This window comes from Quercus suber, unplaced genomic scaffold, assembly GCF_002906115.3.
Source record: "Quercus suber isolate HL8 unplaced genomic scaffold, Cork oak 2.0 scaffold_698, whole genome shotgun sequence".
NCBI lineage: Eukaryota > Viridiplantae > Streptophyta > Magnoliopsida > Fagales > Fagaceae > Quercus > Quercus suber.
This window is the reverse complement of record NW_027070139.1, coordinates 225,568-250,123: the sequence shown is the minus strand read 5'-3', so window position 1 is coordinate 250,123 and position 24,556 is coordinate 225,568. Positions and strand designations below refer to the sequence as shown.

Here is a 24,556-nt window from a genome sequence, read left to right as displayed (position 1 = left end):
CAAATATTATGAAGCTAGGTTAAAATGTGTTACATAGTTTGTAAATTACATGCAACGAAATATTTTTTTGAGAAGAAAGATCTCAAACTATCATTAGAGAGAAAGGCAACCATGATCGGTTAAAAAGACAGCATAGAAGTGTGGAGGAACATCTTTTATTCACACCAATAAACCTTTAACATACTTAGCATGTTTAGCTAGATTGTGCACTACAGCATTACCTAATCTACGTGTATGGGAATAAAAAATATTACTTGAGGCAACTGTAGAGGATTTTGCCAAGGTAAGAGCATTCGCAGCAGTGGAGGCAAAATTTTAGCTATTTAGCTACACAAAAAGTCACTTTATCTATTTTACCTACACACATGCTACAGCAGTGGATCTATTTTAGCTTTCAACACAATAAAATAATATACACATCACAATAAAATAATATAACAACTATAATAAAATAATATATCCTACTACCAAAAAAGCACCAACCACAACCACTTTACCATCAGCCACAGCCACAGCCACAGCCACAGCCACAACCACAACCACCATCACCACCACCACTAGTCCACAGCAGGAAAAAAAAAAAAAAAAAAAAACCACAGCACCACAAAACACAGCACAACCACAGCCAACACAGCACCACAAAACAATCAACCCACAACCACTCTACTATCAGCCACACCCACAACCACCACCACCAGTCCACATCAAGAAAAAAAAAACCCCAAAGCTTGGATCGACGGAAAACCAAGGCAATGGGCAAAGGAAGAAAGCAGCGGCTTCAATGATGAAAACCAGATCTTGGATCGACGAATGAAACCCACAAAATCCAAAGCTTGGGTCTAATCAGCGGGATGGGTTTATTGGCAGAATGGGTGGGGAGATCGGCGAGATGGGTTGGCGTCATTCATGGGTCGAGGCTGGGCTGTGAGATCGGGTTGGCGGTGGAGGAAGAAAGAAGAAAGAAGAGAAGTCAGAGAGAGAAAGAGAATGGGAAATGTTAATTTAATGAGAGAAGAGAGAGAGTGTAATAAAAAAAAAAAATTACTTGTGAGCTACAGTGCACATCTAAAAATAGATGTGCACTGTAGCTGAGGAGCTAAATCTAAAAGATTTAGCTCCACTGCTGCATGATGGTTTTTGGTGGTTGTGAGCTAAAAAAATACCATTATACATATATAGCATCACTGTTGCGAATGCTCTAAGGAGGTGACCAAATAAAGTGAAGGATTCATCATTGCTATTAAAAGCCTTGATGACCACCTCGGAGTCTCCTTCAAGGGTAAATGATGAAAATCTCAATCTTGTGCTAAAAGGATGGCTCTCACAGCCACCAAGGCTTAACATCATCTGAAGAGCAAACAAAAATAAAGAAGAATATATATATATATATATATACTTCTGTTCTCATGTGTTTACGTGATGCTAGATTTAAGCACTTTAAAGACAACATTCTTGGTATGATTACTGCTTCTTTGTATGATGGTCCTGTTTATTTCAACTGTTATCCTGATCTTACTCTTGCTTTGGATGATCCTAATATTGTTAAAGCTTTGACTCTGAATATTGCTTCTTCTGGTTATATCATGGATGAAGGTAGTAAACATTTTGCTTTGATCTACCGCATTTATTACAGATTGTTGGGTACTCAGTTAAATCCTAGTTGTTTAAATCACAGAGAACCTTCTGGTAAAACTATGTTAATTCAATGTTCAACTCTTGATGCTAAAGTTCAAGTTCCAAAAATAATTCAATGGCAAGATGTCAAGCTTCCCACTAAATGGTTGTTGGAACAAGAATCCCCTATTTCTAAACCTGTTTTTGATGAGCTATACACACACATTATAGAGTTTTTTTTTTTTTTTTTTAAATTATAATTCTATAGTTAGAATGGATAAGGAAGAATTTAAACTCTATACATCTTTGTTAAAAACTTGAGTTACAAAGCACTTGGTATATTAGTCATTAAGTGGATAATTGAGCATGTATAATATGCATGTTAAGATGGAATAAGAGAATTCTAAACCAAAAAAAAAAAAAAAATTTAAAAGTAACAATTTCCTTTCTAAAATTTTCTACATAGGATTCTTCACTTGTATCCTAGTTAGGCTCACAGCCCCCCACCCCCCTATGCGTAACACCTATCTGCCCCATGAATCATAATTTGGTGAGGTTGACAAAACTCAGGTTTGCTGTTTGCACTTCTTGGTGATGTTATAGACATATATAGCTAAGTCAACCTTAAAAATTTTGAGTAACACTTTATCACTTCACAATAGGGGGTGGACAATGTTTGGGTTACCACATCTCATGTTTTCTTATTTCGTTATCCTATGACATCATAACACTTAATTTCAAAATACACAAACCGTACATTCAATCATAATATTACAAATTTCAGAAAAAATAAATCAATAATGATTAAAAAGATCACCTCCCAATTCGGTATCCAACAAGGATTTGCCTACCCCAAAGTAATGGATTCCAGCCAGAATAATCTTCAATGAGTCCTTCGTTTAACTTGGACATCTCTAAAAAGAGAGGAGCTAAAGTTAAACATATCACCCTGAGTTGGCTATGCAATTGGCACTTTTGAGTTCTGACACAAACAAAACCACTAGGAGTAAACCTTGTTATTTACTTTGACAGTCTTTTTTTTTCTTTTTTTTTTTAATACTATAGAATTTTAACATATGGCCGTTCCATAACCAAGACATTAATTGAATATTGGTGCAGGATTTTTTTGAGAGAGTTTCAACTTATAGCATCCATTAGAGACTTTACCAGTTAAACTAATTGGAACCCACTTGTTATAAGATTTAAACTTCAAATCTTTTACAATATTTAATAACTACTGAGTACAACCTACTCTTTTTCATGTGTTGTGTTGTATCCATTTTGAGGTGTAAATATTAAATACACATCACAAGATAGTATTTTGACTCTTCGCTTGGCAAAGTATTTGAAAGGCTCCAAAAAGGGACTAATCTAAGGAACACGGTCGATGGCAAATTTGGAAAAAAAGCAAGAGTGTAAAATTCTACACCTCTTGTACGTATGCAAAATTGAATCTCCTAGAAAGAGAAAGACAAGCAAGTAGATTGGATTAGAGCATTAGTATTGGTGGAGGCATTTTGCTAAAATGCTAAATTTACCATCAAAATATAGCAAAAATGGGCTGCATCAGTGGAGCCAAATCTATATTTTTTTGTTGCAGAGCTATAGTGCAATAGCTAAGATGGTGTAAAAAAATATATTATATTAAAAGATATATTATTATATTGTGTTGGTGGTTGTAGTTTTTGTCGGGCCGGCTGAACTATGGATGCAATTGATGTGATCGCCTAAGGCCCACAAATAANCTATTTCTAAACCTGTTTTTGATGAGCTAGATCTCACAAACATTCAACAATATCTTGACGATACTGTTAAAATAAGTTTTCAAAATATTCAACCACCCTTGAAGATCAACGAAGGAAGACATTCCTTTGCTGGATCTGAAAATATTTCAAAACAAGATCAAGATCTCAATGATTTTTTGTAAAAGAATTTTGAAAAACCCTCTAATTTAAAATTAAAAGGTGTTTCAAGTGATAAATCCCAAATCAGCTCTGTTTACTATTCTACTAAACCTGAATCTTCCTCTCCATATGGCAAACCTGCCAATGAAGAAGATGAAGATACTGGATCTGTTTGTCCATCTGATTCTGATTTTCCTTCTATTGAAAATAATGTTAACCAATTAAGAGTTTTGACTGTTTTAAATGCAGATTTTGAAATTGATATGGTTTCTTTGTTCAATGAGTTCATGCTTTCAAAAAATAGACCTAAAAGGAAATATTTCCAAAATAATTTTGCTCAGTCTGAAAAAGACCGTGTTAAAAGAAAATGGAAAGAAAAAATGCTTCAATTGAAAAAACATATTTTGTTCTTTGATTTTCTTGAAAATTATTATGTTTCAAAAGATGAAGTTTCCAAAAATCATTTGAATGTAATAAAGAAGTCAAATTGTGTTAAAAGTGACAAGACCATTGTTAGGACTAGCCATCCTCCTCTTGAAACTATTTTGATAAATACTGGCAAAACTGATGTTAAAGCTTCTCCTTTCAAAATTGCTGATGATCAAACTCCTATTGTTAGTCTTATTGAACAAAACAATTTTACTAATGAATCTTTGGATGTTATCGGCCAACAGCTTGACCATATTGAAGAAAAAATTGTTGAAAAAACTGTTGAAAAGTCTGCTTCTGTTGAAAAACCTATTTCTATTAAAACTGAGAAGCCTTTGATTAATTTACCCACTTTTGATAACAAATTCAAGTTTAAAACTTCTCAATCCAAAACTCTGGACACTGTTGAAAAAATGCTTGCTGATTTAAAAGTTAAAACTGAGGGTACTTCTACAAGTATTCATGCTGCTTGCACTATTTCAAGAAATGAAAAAGAAATTGTTTCTGATGAAAATACAGATTCTGATACTGTTTCTTCTGTTTCTGCCAAAAAGGTTTTTGACAATAATTTCCCAGAAATTAAAAGATTTGTTGGAAGTGCTTCCAAACCCATGTTTCTTACAAAAAATTGGTATTCAAAACCTACTCCTCCTAATATTCAGTTTGAAGAAAGACCTTTTCAAACTCAGTTTTTGTTTCTGCTGATAAAATTTATGAGTGGAATATTGATGGTTTTTCTGAACAAGAAATTATTAACAAAATGGGACATATGTCCATGGTTGGTATTGCTTATCAAAATAATCATGATCTTGATCAAACTAAAATTGTTGACTTGCTTGCTACTGGTTTTTCTGGTACTCTTCGTGGACGGTGGGATTCATATCTCACAGAAGATTCCAGAGACTCTATTAAACATGCTGTTAAAAGAATGATGAAGGTTTGCCTATTTTTGATGATCGTATTGGTCGAGGTATTCCTGATGGTGTTAATACCTTGATTTATACTATTATCAAACATTTTGTTGGTGCTCCATCTAATGTTTCATCTCGAATTTCTGATTTACTGAATAATTTGAGATGTCCTACTATGTCTGATTATAGATGGTATCAAGATGTTTTTCTTTCCAGAGTAATGCAGCGGAAAGACTGTTACAAACCTTATTGGAAAGAAAAGTTTATTGACGGTCTACCTCCTATCTTTGCTCATAAGGTAAAACAAGAATTAATTGGTAAAAATGATTCTATTGATTATGATAATTTAACCTATGGTGATATTTTAAGTACTATTAAAAAACTTAGTATTAATATGTGCAATGATGAAAAACTGCTAAAATACCAGTTAAAAAATAAAAGAAAAGCTAAATATGAAATGGGTAATTTTTGTGAACAATATGGTTTGCCCCGATTGCTCCTTCTCGGCAAAAGGGCAAAAAACATGATAAAAGTCACAAAAATATAAAAAATACAAAACCAATTTCAATAAATTCTATGCTAAAAGAAAAATGTTTCTAATAAACATGTTAACCAAAAATCAGGTAAAGGTAAATGTTTCAACTGTGGAAAACCTGTTCATTTTAGTAAAGATTGTACACAAAAACTTGGTAAGTTAAAAATAAGTTTAACATGTTAAATATTGATGATAATGATCAAGAAGAATTATTCAGAATCCTTGAATCAAACAATTCGTCTGATTATTTGGAAGATGATTTTTCTTCTTCAACTGATTCTTGCTATCAATCTGCTGATGATTCTTCCGGTTCACCTAATATTAAAATTGGTTGTAGAGATTCTTGTTGCAATGTTATTAACTCTGTTAATGCTCTCACTAAAAGTGAAGAAAATGAAAATTTGTTGATTAAAAAAAAAGGCCCCCACTTGTATTAAATATATATATATATATAATATTAAATTTTAATTAAGGAAAAAAATTTTAAAATCCTTTTATTGGCCAATAGAATGAATTAAAAATATCTCATTGTATCCTAAAATACAGAAGATTAAAAAAGAAAAGAATGCTCCAATTGTAAAAGAAACAAAAAAAAAGTTACATCAGGTGTAACTTGAACCCATCTCATATATATATCTTTTAATTAAGAAAAAAAAATTTAAGTCCTTTTATTGGTTAGTAAAATGCATTAAAAATGCACAATTATGTCCTAAAATACAGAAGATTAAAAAGGGAAAAAATAGTCAAATTCGGTTAACAAAATTAAATTATAGGAGACAGAGTCATTAACTCATTCTTGAAATATGCTAAAATCAAAATTAAAACCAGACAAATTCATTAATAATACAACATAAATATCTTAAAATAAGAGATTATAAATTTCTAAAACAAAAGAAGAAGAAAAAATCTCTCAATCTCTCTATCTTTATGTCTCTCCATCTATATTTTCACCTTTCTTTTCATCATCTTGAATCTTTTTTTTTTTTATAAGCTTTCTTTCTTCATTGTGAAATCAATTTGCAATAGCTTCACTACAGTGGTGTGCCGTGGATGATGTGTGTGCAAGCCGGCCCTAGAGGTACTCTCTCTCTCTCTCTCTCTCTCTCTAAAATTTTCATAAAGATTGAAGTCATTGAAGAGTACTGAACTACTTATTTGTGATAACTATTAGCTTTTTATTCAATATTTCAAAATAATAATAATAATCTGCACTACATAGCTGACAGGACAGATTATTGCACTACACACTGCACATAGCAAATATCACTATAGTATACCATAGCCACATCCCACATGGCCGACACGCTATCATTAAAGACACTAACCACCTATTGATCAGATGAGTTTTAGCATTTGCCTGTTTGGTAAGAGATTTCTAGTAATGTTATTGTTGTTTTATGGAAATAATAATCTGCACTACATAGCCGACATAACAGATTATTCCACTACATACTGCACATAGCAAATATCACTATAGCACATCATAGCCACATCCCACGCGGCCCACACACTATCATTAAAGACACTAACCACCTATTAATCAGATGAGTTTTAGCATTTGCCTGTTTGGTAAGAGATTTCTAGTAATGTTATTGTTGTTTTGTGAAAATATATGTGAGTGAAAAAATATGTGGAAATACGTGTAATATTGTTTAAATATTGAAAACTATTGTTTAAATAATAGTACTAAACACTTAAAGCTTCAAGATTTTTTGGATTTTAAGTTTTATTAACAAAACATTCTTAAACCCACCCAATGTATAAAAAACACCTGTACACGCATAGTTTATTTTTATCACACCAAGCGATAATTTGATGTATATCATATCAGCCCATTTGTATTATAATGATACTAATTTTTTGAACCAATTAATAAATTAATTTTTATTTGAGCAGGACTATAGGTTTAAACTTTAATGAATAAAGTGGCCACAACGTTAAAAAAGTTGCAATAACCAGGTTCTATTATACTTTAAATTTTATTTTTAGTTAAATTATAATTTTTAATTATAAATTGTGTTTTATTTATTTATAAATATTTGCTCATTATAAATGTTTACTAGAAAAAATTAATCTGGATATGAAAAACTTCAAAAAAAAAAAAAGAAGAAGAGAAAAATCGAAAAACAAATTGAATCTCAAAAAGGATCAATAGATTTTAAATAAAAAATAAAAAAATCAATAAATATTATTTAATTAATATTTAAATATAAAAATGCTTCACTTAAAATTTTCGCCTAAGGCCCCCAAAGTTGTTGAGCCGGCCCTAGTTGTTGTTTATTGTAGTAGATTTTTTTTTTTGTATTTGTAGGGTCAGTTTTTGTAGCCCAAAAGATATGTGTTCCCCCCAGGCCTAACGAACCCTGAACAATGAATTTGTAGAGAGTGGGTTGAAGGTTTAGGCGCTCACCGGCGTTCATGAAGCATAAACTACTTTTCTTTTATTGAAAGATTCAAAGACCAATTTACAGCTGGGGGATGCTCCTCGGACCATGGCCGAGGAGATTTTTCCTCCCCCAAAAAATCCCCTCCAAAAACTCCTCCCCTTTTTACACTTTGCTCTCCTTTCTTATATATCCCACTTTTCCTCCTCCTGTTGATCATCTATTGGCCTCCCTTCTGACCGTCTGTCCCGTCAGAGGTCATATCCGTGCTCAGGTGGTTCACCCTGATCGATGTTGCCCTGCCAAGGGGTTACATCCCCATTAATGCGGCCAGAAGGGTTAGGTGAGCGTATTCAATGCCGAGGTGACAGCTCGCCCAGGGCTTGCCCCTTCTCCGTACTTCTGTTGCCAACGCGTGGCACTGGGCCCTCTCCTCCTCGGATATTCCAGGAGTCCTGTGGTAGGGTGGTCCTCGTGTTTTTCCGAGGTCTCGGACGCCCGAGGACAGGGTCATCCTCGGACCCATCATGCATCCTCGGTGTGGGCCATTTGGGCCTGGCTTGGAGTGGGCCAAGGCTACCCGATTTTCTGGCCCCACAGTATTGTTTATACTATTTTATTGTGTTGAATTCTAAAATAAAATTACTAATGTTAGTTGTTTTATAAAGTGAGGTAGTAAAATAGATAAAGTTATTTTTTGTGGTGCCAAATTGCTAAAATTTTGGTACCACTGATGCAATCTTGTTAGAGGGCATGAAAGGCATTCCACTGAATATTCGTATGCCATGGAGACAAAATTATGTTGTTGGCAAATCAAATCTGAATGGCAGATTCCATGTTAGTAAAGAGAGAATAAGAAACTGCGCCTGGAAATGGATGCTGGCAATGAATTAAGGAGGAAGGAGGCACACATCCTCGAGAATGCAATTATTCAAACATGTTAAAAGGTAAGAGCCACGAAACTTTTTACAACTGTTGAGTTCGTAATTGGAGCGACATCACTTTCATGAGACCCACCATTCATTACTGACGTTATTTTTAATAGCACTATTTATAGCATACTATTTCAATGGCTGTGAGAATTTTTGTATCTTTAATGATAAAAAATTTCTCAATTTTGATTAGTGCTTCTAAAAGTAAGTGTTTTTTTGGGTGAGAATCTTATAAAGTAAAAGTTGATTATTAAAGATACAAAAATTTTTAATGTCATGAGACCGACCATATACAAACTTATTTCAAAAGTGGAAAAAAGTTCACTGGTATTAGACCATAATAGCAAGTGTCATGAGAGTGTATTCTAGTTTTTATTCTATGTTTAGCACATAAACTCATATCCTCACATCCTCACTCACTGTGTAGTGATGTGAGATGAAGTTTGAATGTGGAAAAAGTATCTTTAAGAGAAGGTCTCATCAGACCTCTCTCTTACAATTCTTATGAAGCTCACCTACTGCGAAAGGATGGTCTCATGAGATATTCTCTCCTCATGAAGATGGGTACGGATCAACACGTACACATCATCCACTAATTTCTTTCGTTCACTTTCAAAAAATAGTGTAGGTGAATTATTGAGGTATCCTTGACATCTTGTGGAGCTCAACTAGGAATAAAGAAACCAAGGTTGGTAGTAAACTTATGTATGTATATATGAGCTGCGGACTTTATGCCTTTGTATATTAATAGCTTTCTGTGCTTTCTCTTTTGATAAAGTTTTTAAAATTGCCCGGGGGGGGAAAAGCAAAAAGATTGTCTTAGGTTTCACCTTTGTTAATAGTTTATGTCTGATAATAGTTTGTTTTCCAAAAGCAAACTAAAAGCCAGCACAAGAAATCCTGGTGCAAGATGATATAATACAAAGCATATATCTGTTTAGATTAATATTTACTTACTGTTAAAATAATCCAATTGCTAGTAACTGCAACCAACATGTTATAGCCAAAGGAAAAAAATAACCAAGCATAAAATTTTCCTACCAAACCCACATTAAAAAGAAGCTACCTAATACAAAAACTATCCCTTTAAACTGGAGATGCTTATATGAGAAAAACCAGGATCAATTTAGTTACTCTATGCATCTTCTTTTCTTTTTAACTCAGCATTTGGAACCTCAATAATTACAGTAGGCATAGTTTTTTCAGTTGAAACCTCAGTAGAAACCTGTAGAGGCTCCAAGGAGTCCACTATATCTCTCATTAGAGGCCTTGCCTTTGGATTCCGGTTTAAGCAATGATAAGCTAGCATGGCAGCCTTGTTAACTCCTTTGATAGGATAATCTCCTTCTAGTCTTGGATCAATGATATTGAGCAATTTTTTCTTCTCTTTAAGCAATGGTAGAGCCCAATCCGTTAGGTTCTGCTCTCGTGCTGGTCGTGACTTGTCTAAAGACTTTCTTCCAGTCAGAAGTTCAAGAAGAACAACACCATAACTATAAACATCACTTCTAGGAGTTAGATGGCCTGCTCAGAAGAAAAGATGAATATGCATGTCAATTTGGAATTAACTAGAGAAACCAATTTCTAAGTCTTAAGAAACCCTCAAATGATGTCTAATGGCCTAGTCCATTTCATATGCTTAGTTGAATAACACAAACTTTCATGTGTTTTCCAGAAACCTCATAATACAGAAGGGTGCTTAACAGATATGTGCTACGAAATTCTAGTCAGAAAGATAACTTACCCGTCATAATATACTCAGGTGCAGCATATCCGTATGTTCCCATTATGCGAGTAGAAACATGAGACTTGTCTCCCACTGGTCCATCTTTTGCAAGGCCAAAGTCAGAGAGCTTTGCATTGTAGTCCTGTTTGTGAAACATGTATACAAAAACCATAGTTGCAAATTAAAGCTACTGATTTGACTATAACTTGACATAATAGCACCTTTATTGCATTAGAATAGATCAGTTAGACGCCATATTATGCATGAATTTATATGACTATGTAGAGAAATTGTTTTCAGTTCAGGATCCAGGCTGAATTTCCAAGTGCAGACCAATCCATAACTGAGATTGCAGTTGGCATTTGGCAAGTGGAAAAGTGGATCGTGAAAATACCACCTCATTGCTTATCAATTGACCTTGGAGCGCATAATCCATGTTATGCTGACCTCAATGGGTATGTGAAACAATTTTTTTTGGAGTTTGATAGTTTCCCCATGGTAGTACTTATTTTTTTAATAAAGAATGTTCCACATAGTACTTGCCGATTTAATTCTTAATGTTTTACTTATAGATGTATTGAATTTTATCATTACCATCTACACAAGCCTTCATCCAACATAAATGAACACTCTCCTTTTTCTACAACTTTTTTGATAGTAAAAGAAAAGGAGGAAGACCAAATAAATCACTTGATTTATTTCCAAAGGAGACGAATAGAGATTCTGTATACTAACCAAGTCTAACAGAATATTAGATGTCTTAAAATCACGATAGATGACAGGTTTCTCAGCTTCGTGGAGAAAGGCAAGTCCTTTTGCAGCACCAAATGCAATTTTCATTCTAATGGACCATGGCAAAGGAAGCAACACTCCTGCAGAAAAAGAGTAATTATTTACATTAAATATCATAGAAAACTAAACAATAGGCCTCCCATGCCACCAACAAACCTTTAAAAAGAAAATTCACTAGATTTAACAATAACAAGTTCAGAAATTATAGACATTGTATAAAAACAACTTCCCAATCAGTTTTTTGCCTCTATCACTAAAGATAAATTGGACTTAATTCTTCAAAGTTCAATCACCTTAGTGAAAACTAACAATAGGCCTGCCTCACCCAAGTGCAAATCTTAAAACAGGTTAGTTATATTTAACAAGAAATTCACAGCTAATAGGTTCTTCTTAAATAACCTGCCACTCTTACTTTTTCCTAAGAGAAATTAGACCTAAGCCTGTAAAATACCTTTCACTAGGGGTATAGTAGCATCTCACTAAATTTTAGCACCTCCTCTTCTTGCAAATAACATCTGATAAAGGCTGTTAGACATCATTGTACCACCTTTGACCTTCCCAACTGCTTTACACCAACGGTGCATCCTTAACACATATGAAACCAACATCTTAAGATGGCAACCCAGGGTCCTAAACTATTATCATTTATAGCTTCGACTTTCACGAAACATCATTAAAAAGGGTATTGGAAAGGAACGCAAGAAGCAATAGGAAATTCTTACTTGAAAAGAGATTGTTTTCCACACTTCCCCGAGCCATATACTCATATATTAGTACCCGCTGTTGGTCTTCACAGCAATATCCAATCAATTTTACCAAATTTGGATGAGAAAGCTGCCCCAAAAATATGACTTCTGCCTAGAAACCCACAAAGCGCTTCATCAACCTAATATAAGTTGCTAAATTTGAAAGAAGAGTGCAGGTATATATATAGCACCATAAATTTGAAAGAACGAAACAATAAAGAACATAGAGATCACCAGCCATTCTCTGTGGCCTTGATGACTATTGTCACCATCATGGACCTTGACAGCTACAGGAATGGGAGGAAGCCCTTCTCTTAGATCCTCAGAAATAAACCCTTTATAAACACTTCCAAATCCTCCTCCTCCTAACACTCGGTCGTGCCTAAAGTTTCCTGTGATTATCTTTAGTTCATTAAAGGTGAATGCAATCAATGGATTTGTTGCTGAATCACGGCGTAGGTCTTCTACTTCTTCTGGATTTGATGGTAACTTACTATCCTCCTTCCACTCTCTCACTGATGGGCTTTGTTCTGCAAGATGAGAGGGCATTATACACATCCTCCAGGTGTAAAATTCAATCTATTCAACTTTCATGACAAAGCCTTAAAGAGAAAGAAAAATATGTATATAAAATTCTCAGTACAGTGCAACGGCATAATTGGTGATGTATTCACACGTAAAGAGGTTATCTTTCCGAACTAATTTAATATCCTACGTTCAAAAGTTCTTCAAAGATATTCCCAGTTCAAACTTGATATAACATATGAAGATGTAAAAGGCACACTAGGAGAGAATGTTATAAGAAAAAAAAAGATTCTGTCTTGATTACAATGCTAAAAGAGTGCAGGAACACTTAAAATCAGGATTCTAACTACAATAAAATCTAGCTAAGTACCCAATAATTCACCAACTACAGTATTAAGAAAAAGAACTAACACAAAAGGAAAAGGAGCAAACAGAGCATGAATTGAGTCTTGTTAATTATTTTGGCAAACATAACATTCTTGAATATGCAAACCTTAATCCCTGATTTCATTGGATATCTTTTTTTTTTTTTTTTTTTTTGAGAATATTTCATGGGATAACATAGATCAGCCAAGGAAGAAAATTTGCATAAATTTATCACTCATACAAAAAAAAAAAATCAAACACAGAGAAGTGTAGCAAACAGAGGAAAAACAGAGTATGAATACTCAAATCCAAGTTGAACTCTAACATAACTAATTTCATTGAAATAAAGAGAAAAAACAGAAACCCATCTGTGAAATCATGTAAAATAAAAAATAACATGACATAAAATCAACCCAAACAGTTAAAAAAATAAAAACTTCATTGAAAAACCAACCTGACTTTGCATTGGATGAGACTCTGTAAACAGAGGGTTCCCACCCACACCAGCAATTCCCCATCACACTAAATCCAGAAACAGACCAAGACCCACTTACTCACCAACCTCCCATTACCAAAGAAAAGTTATATTACTCTTTTAGAAAGAAGATTTAGACCCAAATTAAGAGAGAAAAAAACAAAGAAACACTCTGTTTTAAGTGATGGATTTTTCTGGAAAATGAGAAATATTGTAGGTAAGAATTGTGTTGTGGGTGCAATTGTTGATGAAAGCAAGAAAGAGTGCAAGAAAATTCTTGATGGCAATGATGTGGTGAGTGTTGAGGTGGGTGCTCGTTCCTGGCTATGGTGGAAATGGGCCCACAGAGTCAGGGGATTTTGTTTTGATTCAAATTGTGCCTTTGTGTGCTTTCTTCTCAGTGCGCATGTAAGTGCATTCTAATCCCCACCAATCTTTTTCATCACTCTCCAACATGATCTCATTCTTTTCCTTCTGTGCCCATCGTTCTTTGTTTTGCCCCACGCATTCACATCACGGTGTGTAGTTCCCCCAATTGAGGGAAACTTGTTTTTATCTTTTACTATTAAAAAAAATTGAGGGAAACTTGCAACTACCTTACCTAACAATTTATTATTTGAATTATGTATAGTACTACCTTAGTAGATATTTGTGTGTGCATATTACACATTTGGAATAATATAGTGGGTGAATTATTTAATTCTCCCACAATCAATATGTTATATAATTGTATATTGTGAATCTACTTAGCAAAAGAAACATGCACACACATACACATCGTGATCTTGCCGTCATGGCCTTTAATCTGTAAATGTTTATACGATTGATTACGGGGGCATACAATAGCTGAGAATTCGCTTACTATTGCAGAAAAATCAATCTGGTAGGATCACATTGCAACTGCTATAGAAAATTTTGAATTACTGATGTGAGTGACACACATGCATAGCATGTTGTAGCGTGTGATTATTTTATCATACTTTGCTCTTTAGTCTTTAGGCAATATGAGTCGCAAATTGTGGCCTATTAGTACTGATGGACATTAATGAACTAGGAAGAAACTAGGAAAGAGATAAGCATGAAATAATTCACTGAATCGATTCACTCCACTAGTCAAATAGCCTTAATGAATTGTACTTATTTTATATTTTCCAAAAGTCATTTCATTTGGCAAGTAATTATATGCTCTCAAGAACCAAAAACAGTTGAACATAAAGTTTGTCTAAAAAAGTAAAATGGCCTACAAACTATAATGGGGAGGAACTTGTCAACTTAGAGTAGTGCTTAATGCTGAGTTGTCAGTGCAGTGTGTGCTGTCCTGTGTACGATGATTATGTGCTAAACAATCATGCTATTTTTTTATTGATCCTCATCTAAACCTATTCTGAAGCAGAAGTTAAGCTTGCAACTTTTGACATTTGGTCCTGCACAGTTGTTAGCTAAAGCAAAAGAAAATTAATGAAGCTAAAGAGCTCAAAGTGTTCGTTACCTTTATGTCGGTTTTTACCCATATTTAACATCCCTCTTCACCAAATAAATTTGGGAAGATAAATAATGAAGGACAAAGAAATGCAGACACAAACACATTCAGCTCATTTTTGTAAGATAGTGCTTAAATGTAAAAAGTCAAGATGTGCCTATTTTTTATTGTTAGATTTGATGGAAAGGATGTGATGTTTTTCGGAACTTATAAAAACTTTATATCAGCAACCTTTGCAATCAGTAAGAAATGTTTAGCACCTGGAAGGAGCCAAAGAGTCACCATCTTAATGTGTAATCAGTGCTCTTCATTGGTTATTGATTTGTGTTGAAAAGAAAATATTGGGATACAGAATTTAGTGCTAGGCAATATCATTTTGACTGTATAAAAGCTAAAATTGGTTGGATTCCAGGTTGTTCTTTTGATCAAAACATGCCTAGTGTAAGGATGATATTAATCTACATGTCGATTACATATATGACTCATATATAACGACTTTTTGACAGAAATGACAAGGCAAATATGGTCAGGGTAATAACCATTGTCTAACATGATGTATGAAAAATCACTCAAGTTGTGCTTGCAACTAGATTAGAATAGCTTGCTTATTACTCATCGGTAGGTAATTTAAAGTATACTTATGTCCCATCCCATGGTCAGTAAAGTTAATAACACTCATGTTTACCATGTTTGTCCTGATTATGTTTTTTTTTTTTTTTTCCTTTAATTATTCTTCTAATGAGAGAAAAGTTACTCTCTTTCTCTCTCTCTTTATCTACTAGTTGTATGTTACTTAAAACACTAAAGCAGCCTGGAAATTAGTGGACACATTAGTTCAATGTCCCACCTTATCTCTGAGCTTGATATTCTCATTCTTCTGAAAGTACTTCAGAATCACTTAACAGAGGAAGAATTCTAAGTGAAAGGGAATATGTTAGTGATGACTGGGGGGTCCAGTGGTCTCCCCTCCTTGTCTTGTTATCTCTAGAAATCCCTGGAGATGACCACACGGTTTGACATGAGTGGAAAAAAGTTCACTAACCACCACTTTTTTTTGGGAAATCCTCCTCTCTCTCTCTCTCTCTCTCTCTCTCTAACACATTCACACGCCCACATCCACACTCAATGTCTTGATAATAATGGCTTATATAATGACCATTTATGCAGATAATTGGAGAATTATGTACATATATATTGTTTATCATAATCTAATATAACTGTTATAGTGTTAATGTTAACTTAAGTGATAATTAACATGGTGTGGTATATTGTGACCATAGATTTCAATTGTAAAGCACTTTTTATCAATAAAGTGCCTATATGTAAAATCAATGACTTACATGTTACCTGCATCTAGTAACTACCATTGCTTAATTGAATGCTTCAATGAGACTTTGGTCCCACTTCTGCTAAGAAAACGGCATGCAAATTTTTCCTCAGTAATCATCAAGCTTGAACTGGGACCAAATGGTCATTTACTATAATTTTCCGTGAGTCGTTAGTTGAATTCCTAAAAGCCATGCAACTAAGGGTACTAGGCCAGTTTCTGTATGCTATCAGACAACACAAACGGTGGGATTTCGGATACTTCATTTGCAGGCACAATGCCTTTAGATCATAGACCTCTCTAAGAACACACTTCCTGGCACAAAAGAATTCAAATGATCACAATCCTGTGCCTGTAATCTTTTCAGTGAAAATGCTAATCTATAAGAACCTGCTAGAGGTAAGATGCTTCACAGGTAACCTTCGAAAGTAACCCTATTCTAGCCATCCTACATAGCAGATGATACTGTTTTCCTACAGCATCATTTCATTAGTTTTACCTAATAGCCCATTGCAATCTGAACTATATTTATAAAATTCTAAGCTTGCTTAGCAGACACTATTTTATTTGATTCCAGTTAGAAAGTAACAAAATCTTGACAAACAGGATAATTAGTGGGTTCACCCTATTGTCATGTGTCTTAAGATTTCTTATCCTTATATAAACTTCAAACAACAAAGAAGAATAATATATGTGTTGGCTCTCATATAATCGAACAGTTAATCTTCTCTATTTTGCTAATAGGTACATTTATTAGTATGCCTCTTATTTTCTAATGCCATATTCATACATGATGTGCACACTTGAAATTGTTACAATTACAAAATGTATCTGAGTAATTTTACTTGATCATGTACTATAGTCCTAGAAGGTGAATTGAATTGGACCAAATAATTCAGCTGTAAACTGTCCCAACAGAGATAAATCTTTAAGTTGTACTTGAAATTACTGCTTGTCAAAGCAAACTAGATAAATGCTTTCCTTCAATCAAATTATGATGCATGAAAATGCCATAATAGATTTCTATGACTGAAATATAATGCCAGTTGACAAAGCAAGTTCATATGCATTTTTATTGAGAAGGTTCAATGATGTGAAATTTAACTTGGAAGGGTTAGACGTGTATCGAAAGTCTAAGGCCCTTGATTATAAACTTCTGATTACGCAACACGATTACACTCAATTCACGCAACGTGTTAGGACAGCTTTAGCTATGCAATGATTCTCCTAATTAAGCCTAATATTGCATTTTTTTAATCAAGTTAGTCTGTCTTTGTAGGTTGACAAGTAAGCATTGCGTATATATAATCCTTGATGTTTGAAAGATGGTTTTCTTACATAAATGTACTCCTTAGGGCATAATAAATTTGTAGATTATAAGATAAATCTTAATTCATATAGTAATTAACAAGAATAGATAAGCACTATGTAGCTTGGGGCAACACTAGGAATCCTCTGTTTATTAGATGTGATTATGCTTGTTTGTGAACTATTATTTCTTATAGATGCAGCCTATAACCAAAATGGATCAATGCTAACCAGGCTAAAGTATCAATCTTTAGTTAAAGAATTCAATTGCTTAAAGGAACAGTAGAACCTAAAACTAGGGTTGCAGACTTATAAATAACACTGTTGAATATTGTCATACCAATCTTGGTAAAAACCAAGTTGTACAAAGCAACTTAAATTAGTATTCTCAATTGAGAAAGAACACTTGCACTAGCTCCCAGATTTAAATTTTAACTTCAAGTTTTTTCAATTGCAATTTATTTTGATAAATAGAGTTATTATAAAGATTAAATCATGTAGTGCCCCCCCCCCCCCCTAGGGCATTGTTAAATTCATGTGCTCTCTTTCTCTTTAATTAAGTTTCACAAGAAATGCCAGATATGAGCTTCAAGCAGCCAATAAGGTAATGCAATTGTCTTAGTCTAATTTAGCCAATAAGGGTGAAAGGTATTAAAAGTTTTTAATGCAGTTTTAGTCAACTAATATTGTTTCCAAGGAAAAGGAGACTGAAAGGTCTTGAGCATGATGGTCACATGCATTTCTCTTTGTAGTATTCATGGCAGCTATGATGCAACTTCATTGAGGTAGTCCTAGGCTGTAATTGTACCTTAGGCACAATACTATACTGGCAAATATACCAGCAAAAAAATGGAGAGAGAGTGAGGAAAGGCTGGAGGTGGGTTGTCCTCATCTTTGTCAACTTAACGAGCTTCAAAGAGAAAATATCATCATGGACCCAAGAAGGAATGTCAGTGCTTTTGCAGATTGGAAGACTTTGAATGCACGCTCTGGCAAATCATAAGTCTGCCCTGACCACAACACTATTTAATGCCAACCAACCATGTGGTTCTTCCATGAGAGACAATGGCTACTTATCTTCAGTGTTTTTGGGGCCTATCTCTCACACTTCCACTTTATTTTATTCAGTCCACAGCCACACCTCATGTAACTTTATTACCTTAAAGTGCTTCAGCTTCTTTTGTCCCCTTCTCTAATAATGATCTCATGTCATCTTTATTTCTGATTTTTATTTGATTTCTCACAGGTTTATATAGTCTATTTAGGAGTCAGCCATATTCATGATCCTACTCTCACTTCAAAATACCATCACCAACTGCTTTCCAATGTATTTGCAAGGTTTTTGTTTACATATTCTAAATCCTATGTTTTAATTCTTTAGAATTTGTCATGATGTACTCAATTATTATCAAATTTATCACTTCTCTCATTGGATATATTATCCTTTAGTGAAGAAGATGCTAAGCAATCCATACTCTATAGCTACAAGCATAGCTTCTCAGGCTTTTCAGCAAAGCTCAATTCAACACAAGCAACTTCTTTAGCCAGTAATGAGCTAACCTTTCAGTTTTTTCTTCTTCATCTATGTCTTTTAAGATTTTCTGGAAATCATTAATTGTTTTGTTTTAGAGTTGAATAAGAACCTTATGCAAGATTTAATTATCAAAAAAATATTAACGTGAGAAGAGGAATTTGCAGAGATGGAAGGAGTGATATCAGTGTTTAGGAGCAAGACACTGCTGTTGCACACAACAAGAAGTTGGGACTTTTTAGGCCTTACCTTGGATAGTAAAGTGACTCCATGGCAGCTAGCCTTCGGTGATGATATTGTCGTTGGGGTCTTTGATACAGGTTTTCCAATTAGTAACTCACCTTGTTCTATCTTTGGCCGAAAAGGCCTTAAAGCTAAGCTCATTGCCAATCCAAATAAGTTTCACTGGCAGTTCACTACTTGGGATCTTCCAAATTGCAAATTCTAAATGCGTTTTAGTGCAATACTGCTCACTACATATAACAGGATTTGGTTAATTTCACATTATCTTTAGAGTTTAGTATGACTCAATTAAGTTTTTTATGTTATACAAGTTCTACCTCAATTTACAGGTGGCATGATGATCAGCCTTCTGGTGACATGGGCAATCATGCTTAACAAAATGATTCCATTTATATTTGTCACAAAGTGTCTCGATTCGAGTTTAAATTGTATTAAATCAATATGCATTCATCTGGCCTTGTCATCGTGTGATCAATCCTTGCAGATCTATAATGAAACAATAAGAACAAATGATAAATTTTGATCATTGATTCACAAGTTCTTGATATATAACTTGATGTACATGCTTATTGTTTTGTGATAAGGTATATGGCCTGAATCTGAAAGTTTCCAAGAAGGGCCTCGCATGAGGCCAATTCCACCAAATTGGAAAGGAGAATGTGTAAAAGGTGAAAGGTTTGACCCTGCAAAAGACTGCAACCGGAAGCTAATTGGTGCCCGTTACTACCTCAAAGGTTTTGAACATGATTATGGACCACTAAGTAAGAGTGGCAACCCAGAATACCGATCACCTCGGGACTTTCTTGGTCATGGTACACATACAGCTTCAACAGCTGTAGGATCCATGGTGAAAAATGCAAGTTTCTTTGGTTTAGGTCAGGGCATTGCCAGGGGTGGAGCACCTAGAGCTAGACTAGCAGTGTACAAAATATGTTGGGGAAAGAAATTTGTAGGCAAGTGCTCTGAAGCAGATATATTGGCAGCCTTTGATGATGCTTTTCATGATGGAGTCCATGTTATCTCAGCTTCATTTGGTGAAAGTCCACCTTTACGTCCTTTTTTAGAATCAAAAGCTGCAATAGGTTCATTTCATGCCATGCAACTTGGTATTACTGTAGTATTCTCAGCAGGTAATAATGATAATGATGAGCCTGATCCGTCTATAGTACAAAATGTTCAACCATGGTCCATTTCAGTGGCTGCATCTTCTATTGATCGAATGTTTCCAACCCAGATACTCCTGGATAATACTCTCTCTACGATGGACCTCATGGTAATTAACTTCTGGCTAAGGGAAATCATTTTTTGTTGTTTTCAGAAGCAAATATGCATATAATATAGTAACATGACATTTTTCAGTAATATATTACAAGATATGAAAAGCACCTATTTCAGCCGGAATTGATTTTCTGATGCATAATTTTCATGCATCGGAATAGGATCCCATTTTATGATTAATATTTATTTCTTACATCTAACAATGTCTGTGGTGTCACATCATTTAAACGTGATATTTGATACACCTTTAAATTTGTAATATTTTATCTGAACCATAAAATGGATCCATTTGAAATTGAGAGTATCCATTTCTGCCTAGTTCTATATATGGTGCAAAAGATCTCACTTGCCTATTACTTGATAAAGCAAGGACAGACTGACAGAGGTGCCCTAGAAGACCAATGTTTTATTTTCCACTCTAAACTTGAAAGCTAAGTACATTAATGTTACATCATAAAATTTCACTGCATCATTTTCATAGGTTTCCGAAGACTGCATTGGGACCAAATATCCATCAAATTTGATTGGCTTTGGGCATGTCACCTTTTTCTCTAATTCTTAAACCAAGTCACAGTCAATCAATCATGTTGAAATCACATATGTTTCTTTAACATATAATAACCCAATAATTAAGAAATGAAAGTTTAGACATTTGTGGTGGTCGTTACTTCTTGACTTAATTAGGAGATATGTGATATATATTATGAGCACTGGTGGGTCATGACTCATGACAACAAGCATGCATGTAGTGTCTTTATTCACAGATGCTTAGAATATAAGCCGGAAGTTTAACTAGTAGACTCCTTTTTGTACAGGGAGAAAGCTTTATTACCACTGAGGTTAAAGGAAAATTGGCAGATTCAATCATATATTTTCAAGATGGGTTAGCTCCCTCTCTCTCTCTCTCTCTCTCTCTCTCTCTCTCTCTGATTTGATATAAACTACCTTAATATTATTGGATACCTCATTCTTAATTTTTGTGAAAGTCTGAAAGACTGTATTAAATTGTAAGCAATAAAGTATAAGGGTCTGCCTTATATGTGCTGTACAAATAACCTACACTATGGGCCAAAGTCCATTGGGCTTATATTCTGACACTTTATGTGCATGCATGCATACAGCAGAGTTCTTGCAAACACACAATGGTAAAATCTTTCTTTCATGTCTGACATTGCTATTCTATGTTGCAATACTTTCCCAGGATTTGTGATCGGGACTATTATAATACTACACTAAACAAATCAGCTGCAGGCAAGGTAGTCCTATGCTTCTCCACCATTGGATCAGAATCAAGTGGAGAAGCAGTAGCAGCAGTGAAGATGGCCAATGGGTTGGGCTTGATCTTTGCTGCACCTATGACTATGCAGATTCCTTATGTTGAAATCATCCCCACAGTTCTTGTCAACATTGAGCAAGGGAGTAAACTTAAAGACTATCTTGCTCAATCTCCTAGGTAACTGAACATGATTGAAAGAAGTTGTTTGGTACTTACTGCACAATCCTAGTAATTGGAAATGATAATAGCCACTATAGCATTTAAAAAACATGTTCAATATTCTGTAAATCTAAATGATTAATGTTATAACAAATAGTGGGAAAGGCTTTTGACATGCATATATTCTGGACCATATATGAAGGTTCCCTGCAGTGCAGATAAAACCAACTAAAACCATAATTGGAAAGACACCAGCACCTACAGTTGCAACCTTTTCTTCTAGAGGACCAAGCTCGATTACACCCGATATCCTCAAGGTATGTTGTGACGATTTAGAAATTTTGGAAAAGTATTCCATTTCCTTGAATAAAACCCCAGCTCTAGTACATCTTCTAAATTTGTTGTTATGGGGTCTTGATCTTGTCTTCTTGTTTTCAGGATCCAATTTATATTATATTACTATGTTAAAATGAATTAATGAGGATGCAAATGAATTCTAACTAATGCTATTTGATGTTGCATTTGTGCATGTGCATCCAACTTGAAAATGACAAGTGCATTTGGTCACCAAATGTGAATTTGTATTTTCATCATCAAAGATAATAAGAAATTTTTTTTTTTGTATACATACAATAACTTCATTCTCTTCTTTCTTTGTTAATAGCCGGATGTAAGTGCTCCAGGAGTAAATATACTAGCAGCATGGCCTACTGATACTTCACCAACATTGTCACCAAGTGATAAACGTTCTGTGAAGTGGAATTTTCAGTCAGGAACATCAATGTCATGCCCTCATGTGTCTGGTGCTGTGGCCCTTATCAAATCAGCACATCCAAACTGGTCCCCATCTGCCATTAGATCTGCTCTCATGACAACAGGCAAGAAGAAAATGACTTCAACCATTGAATAGTGTTAGAACAATGGTTAAAACTTAAAAGATCAACTTTATTACTTCTTAGCAAAGTTAAATTTTTGAGACAGATAGTAATTTATCAGGATATCATAACAAGTGGTCCCCGCTAATAAGTTTAATCTTTTGAGAAGAAACACCTTTTATGCCACATTGTCATGCATGTTATTGTCAGGCTATGGACCATGGAAAAAAGAGCATTTGGCCTAACTAAAATGTGAACTAACTTGTCCTCATACTTTTCTTTAAAGCTGAAAGATAAGGCTATATTGATAGGGTACTCCACTCAACCACATGGAAAGAGGGATCTTAGCTAGGAAAGCCCACATTCTCAGTCAACTTTCAATTGGCTTATAGCTAAAAGCCTAAAATCTAACACAAATGTGTTCCTAGTCAGTGCAAAAGGAGGGGATGCTTCCATGACGAGTACCGAAAGCATGACAATACATGAATGCTTTCGAAATCAGATGGTGACACAAAGGAAGTATGAGTCACCACAAGGCACTTTAGTCCTGTGGAAAAAATGGGGGCAAAGAAATGAAGAATACCTTTCTTTTATAATCGTTACAAGAAATTCACCTTATTTGGTAGTATTAACATGGATCTTCTAAACTAAAAGATAGGCAAAAGATGCATAATATTGGGTCCTAGTTATAGCCTAGTGGTAGTGACATCCTCTATGATGCCTGATATTTGTAATTTAGTGGTAGTGACATCCTCTGTGATGCCTGATATTTGTAATTTGAACCCCCCTTCCTCGCCCGCACTATCTATCAAAGAAAAAAAATGCCTAATATGTTCTGCTTTTACATTCTACTTGTAAATCATCTTGACTAACAAGTACACAATCTCTTACTTCTTGTGCTCCTTATCACAGCTTACACTAGGGACACAACCTTTGACAGCATTCTAGCTGGTGGATCAATGAAAGTTTCTGATCCCTTTGACATTGGCGCTGGTCACATTGACCCCTTCAAAGCAATGGATCCCGGGCTAGTTTTTGACATGAAAACCAGCGATTACATTCTCTTCCTTTGCAATATGGGTTACACCCAAGAAGACATTGAGAAAATTGTTCTTCCCGCTGCTGGATTGGAAACATGCTGTCCAAAGGTACATAAAACCAACACAAACATAAATTACCCATCAATCACAGTTTCAAATCTAGAATCAACAATGACAATCAAAAGGACAGTTCGTAACGTGGGACAAAACAGGAATGCCATTTACTTTGCCAACATTGTTAAGCCTAATGGAGTTGAGGTAGTTATATGGCCTAGAATTTTATTCTTCTCATGGTTCAATGAAGAGAACTCCTATTATGTGACTCTCAAACCACTGAAGAAGTCTCAAGGGAGGTATGATTTTGGAGAGATAGTTTGGTCAGATGGCTTCCATCATGTAAGGAGTCCATTGGTTGTACTGGTTAACACTACTACTGTTGATTATGGTGATTCCATAACACAAGCTAGCACAATTTAAGCTTAATTGTTACTCAAGTGAAGCTTTTGCCCTGTAAGTTTGAAAGTTTACACATTTGGCTGTTTTGCCATCTATGTTAATAACTATGATGAAGTCTCATGGCTTCGTCTTCTTGGAAATCAAATGTATACCTTCATAAAAAGCTTATTGTGCTCTAGCTAATTGTAATACATACATAAACGAGGTACTGGATATATACATGTGAGCAGGGGTGGCCCAACAT

General features: G+C 34.6%; 2 protein-coding genes across 4 annotated transcripts; one reads left to right on the top strand and one right to left on the bottom strand.

Moving 5' to 3' along the window:
- The first annotated feature begins 8,490 nt into the window (after positions 1 to 8,490).
- LOC112038682 (subtilisin-like protease SBT3.18) lies at positions 8,491 to 24,484 on the top strand. 3 transcript variants are annotated; one of them, XM_024071519.2, is made up of 10 exons: positions 18,196 to 18,600; positions 18,701 to 18,792; positions 18,904 to 19,001; positions 19,153 to 19,305; positions 19,813 to 20,501; positions 21,322 to 21,389; positions 21,708 to 21,959; positions 22,144 to 22,258; positions 22,606 to 22,819; positions 23,729 to 24,484. In XM_024071519.2, the coding sequence occupies exons 1-10, from the start codon at positions 18,520 to 18,522 to the stop codon at positions 24,331 to 24,333; spliced, it is 2,367 nt and encodes a 788-aa protein (XP_023927287.1). In that variant the 5' UTR covers positions 18,196 to 18,519; the 3' UTR covers positions 24,334 to 24,484. The 3 variants fall into 3 exon arrangements, with proteins under 3 accessions (XP_065622364.1, XP_065622363.1, XP_023927287.1); XM_065766292.1 differs by lacking the exons at positions 18,196 to 18,600; positions 18,701 to 18,792; positions 18,904 to 19,001; positions 19,153 to 19,305 and adding exons at positions 8,491 to 8,724; positions 9,333 to 9,397; positions 10,736 to 10,890 and having other exon boundaries at positions 23,729 to 24,482; XM_065766291.1 differs by lacking the exons at positions 18,196 to 18,600; positions 18,701 to 18,792; positions 18,904 to 19,001; positions 19,153 to 19,305 and adding exons at positions 9,226 to 9,397; positions 10,736 to 10,890 and having other exon boundaries at positions 23,729 to 24,482.
- On the bottom strand, positions 9,626 to 13,895 carry LOC112038666 (probable serine/threonine-protein kinase PBL16). Its single transcript, XM_024071500.2, has 6 exons — positions 13,319 to 13,895; positions 12,208 to 12,503; positions 11,950 to 12,085; positions 11,171 to 11,307; positions 10,454 to 10,577; positions 9,626 to 10,233 (listed from the first exon to the last, which is right to left on the bottom strand). The coding sequence occupies exons 1-6, from the start codon at positions 13,380 to 13,382 to the stop codon at positions 9,845 to 9,847; spliced, it is 1,146 nt and encodes a 381-aa protein (XP_023927268.1). The 5' UTR covers positions 13,383 to 13,895; the 3' UTR covers positions 9,626 to 9,844.
- Positions 24,485 to 24,556: the final 72 nt, after the last annotated feature.

Coding starts and splice junctions, on each gene's coding strand:
- LOC112038682 (XM_024071519.2), top strand. CDS start 18,520: ATGGCTACTTATCTTCAGTGTTTTTGGGGCCTATCTCTCACACTTCCA. Junction 20,502..21,321: donor TCTCTACGATGGACCTCATG/GTAATTAACTTC, acceptor CTTTTTGTACAG/GGAGAAAGCTTTATTACCAC. Junction 22,259..22,605: donor TTACACCCGATATCCTCAAG/GTATGTTGTGAC, acceptor CTTTGTTAATAG/CCGGATGTAAGTGCTCCAGG.
- LOC112038666 (XM_024071500.2), bottom strand. CDS start 13,382: ATGGGGAATTGCTGGTGTGGGTGGGAACCCTCTGTTTACAGAGTCTCA. Junction 12,504..13,318: donor CTCATCCAATGCAAAGTCAG/GTTGGTTTTTCA, acceptor CTCATCTTGCAG/AACAAAGCCCATCAGTGAGA. Junction 11,308..11,949: donor GGAAAACAATCTCTTTTCAA/GTAAGAATTTCC, acceptor CTTTTTCTGCAG/GAGTGTTGCTTCCTTTGCCA.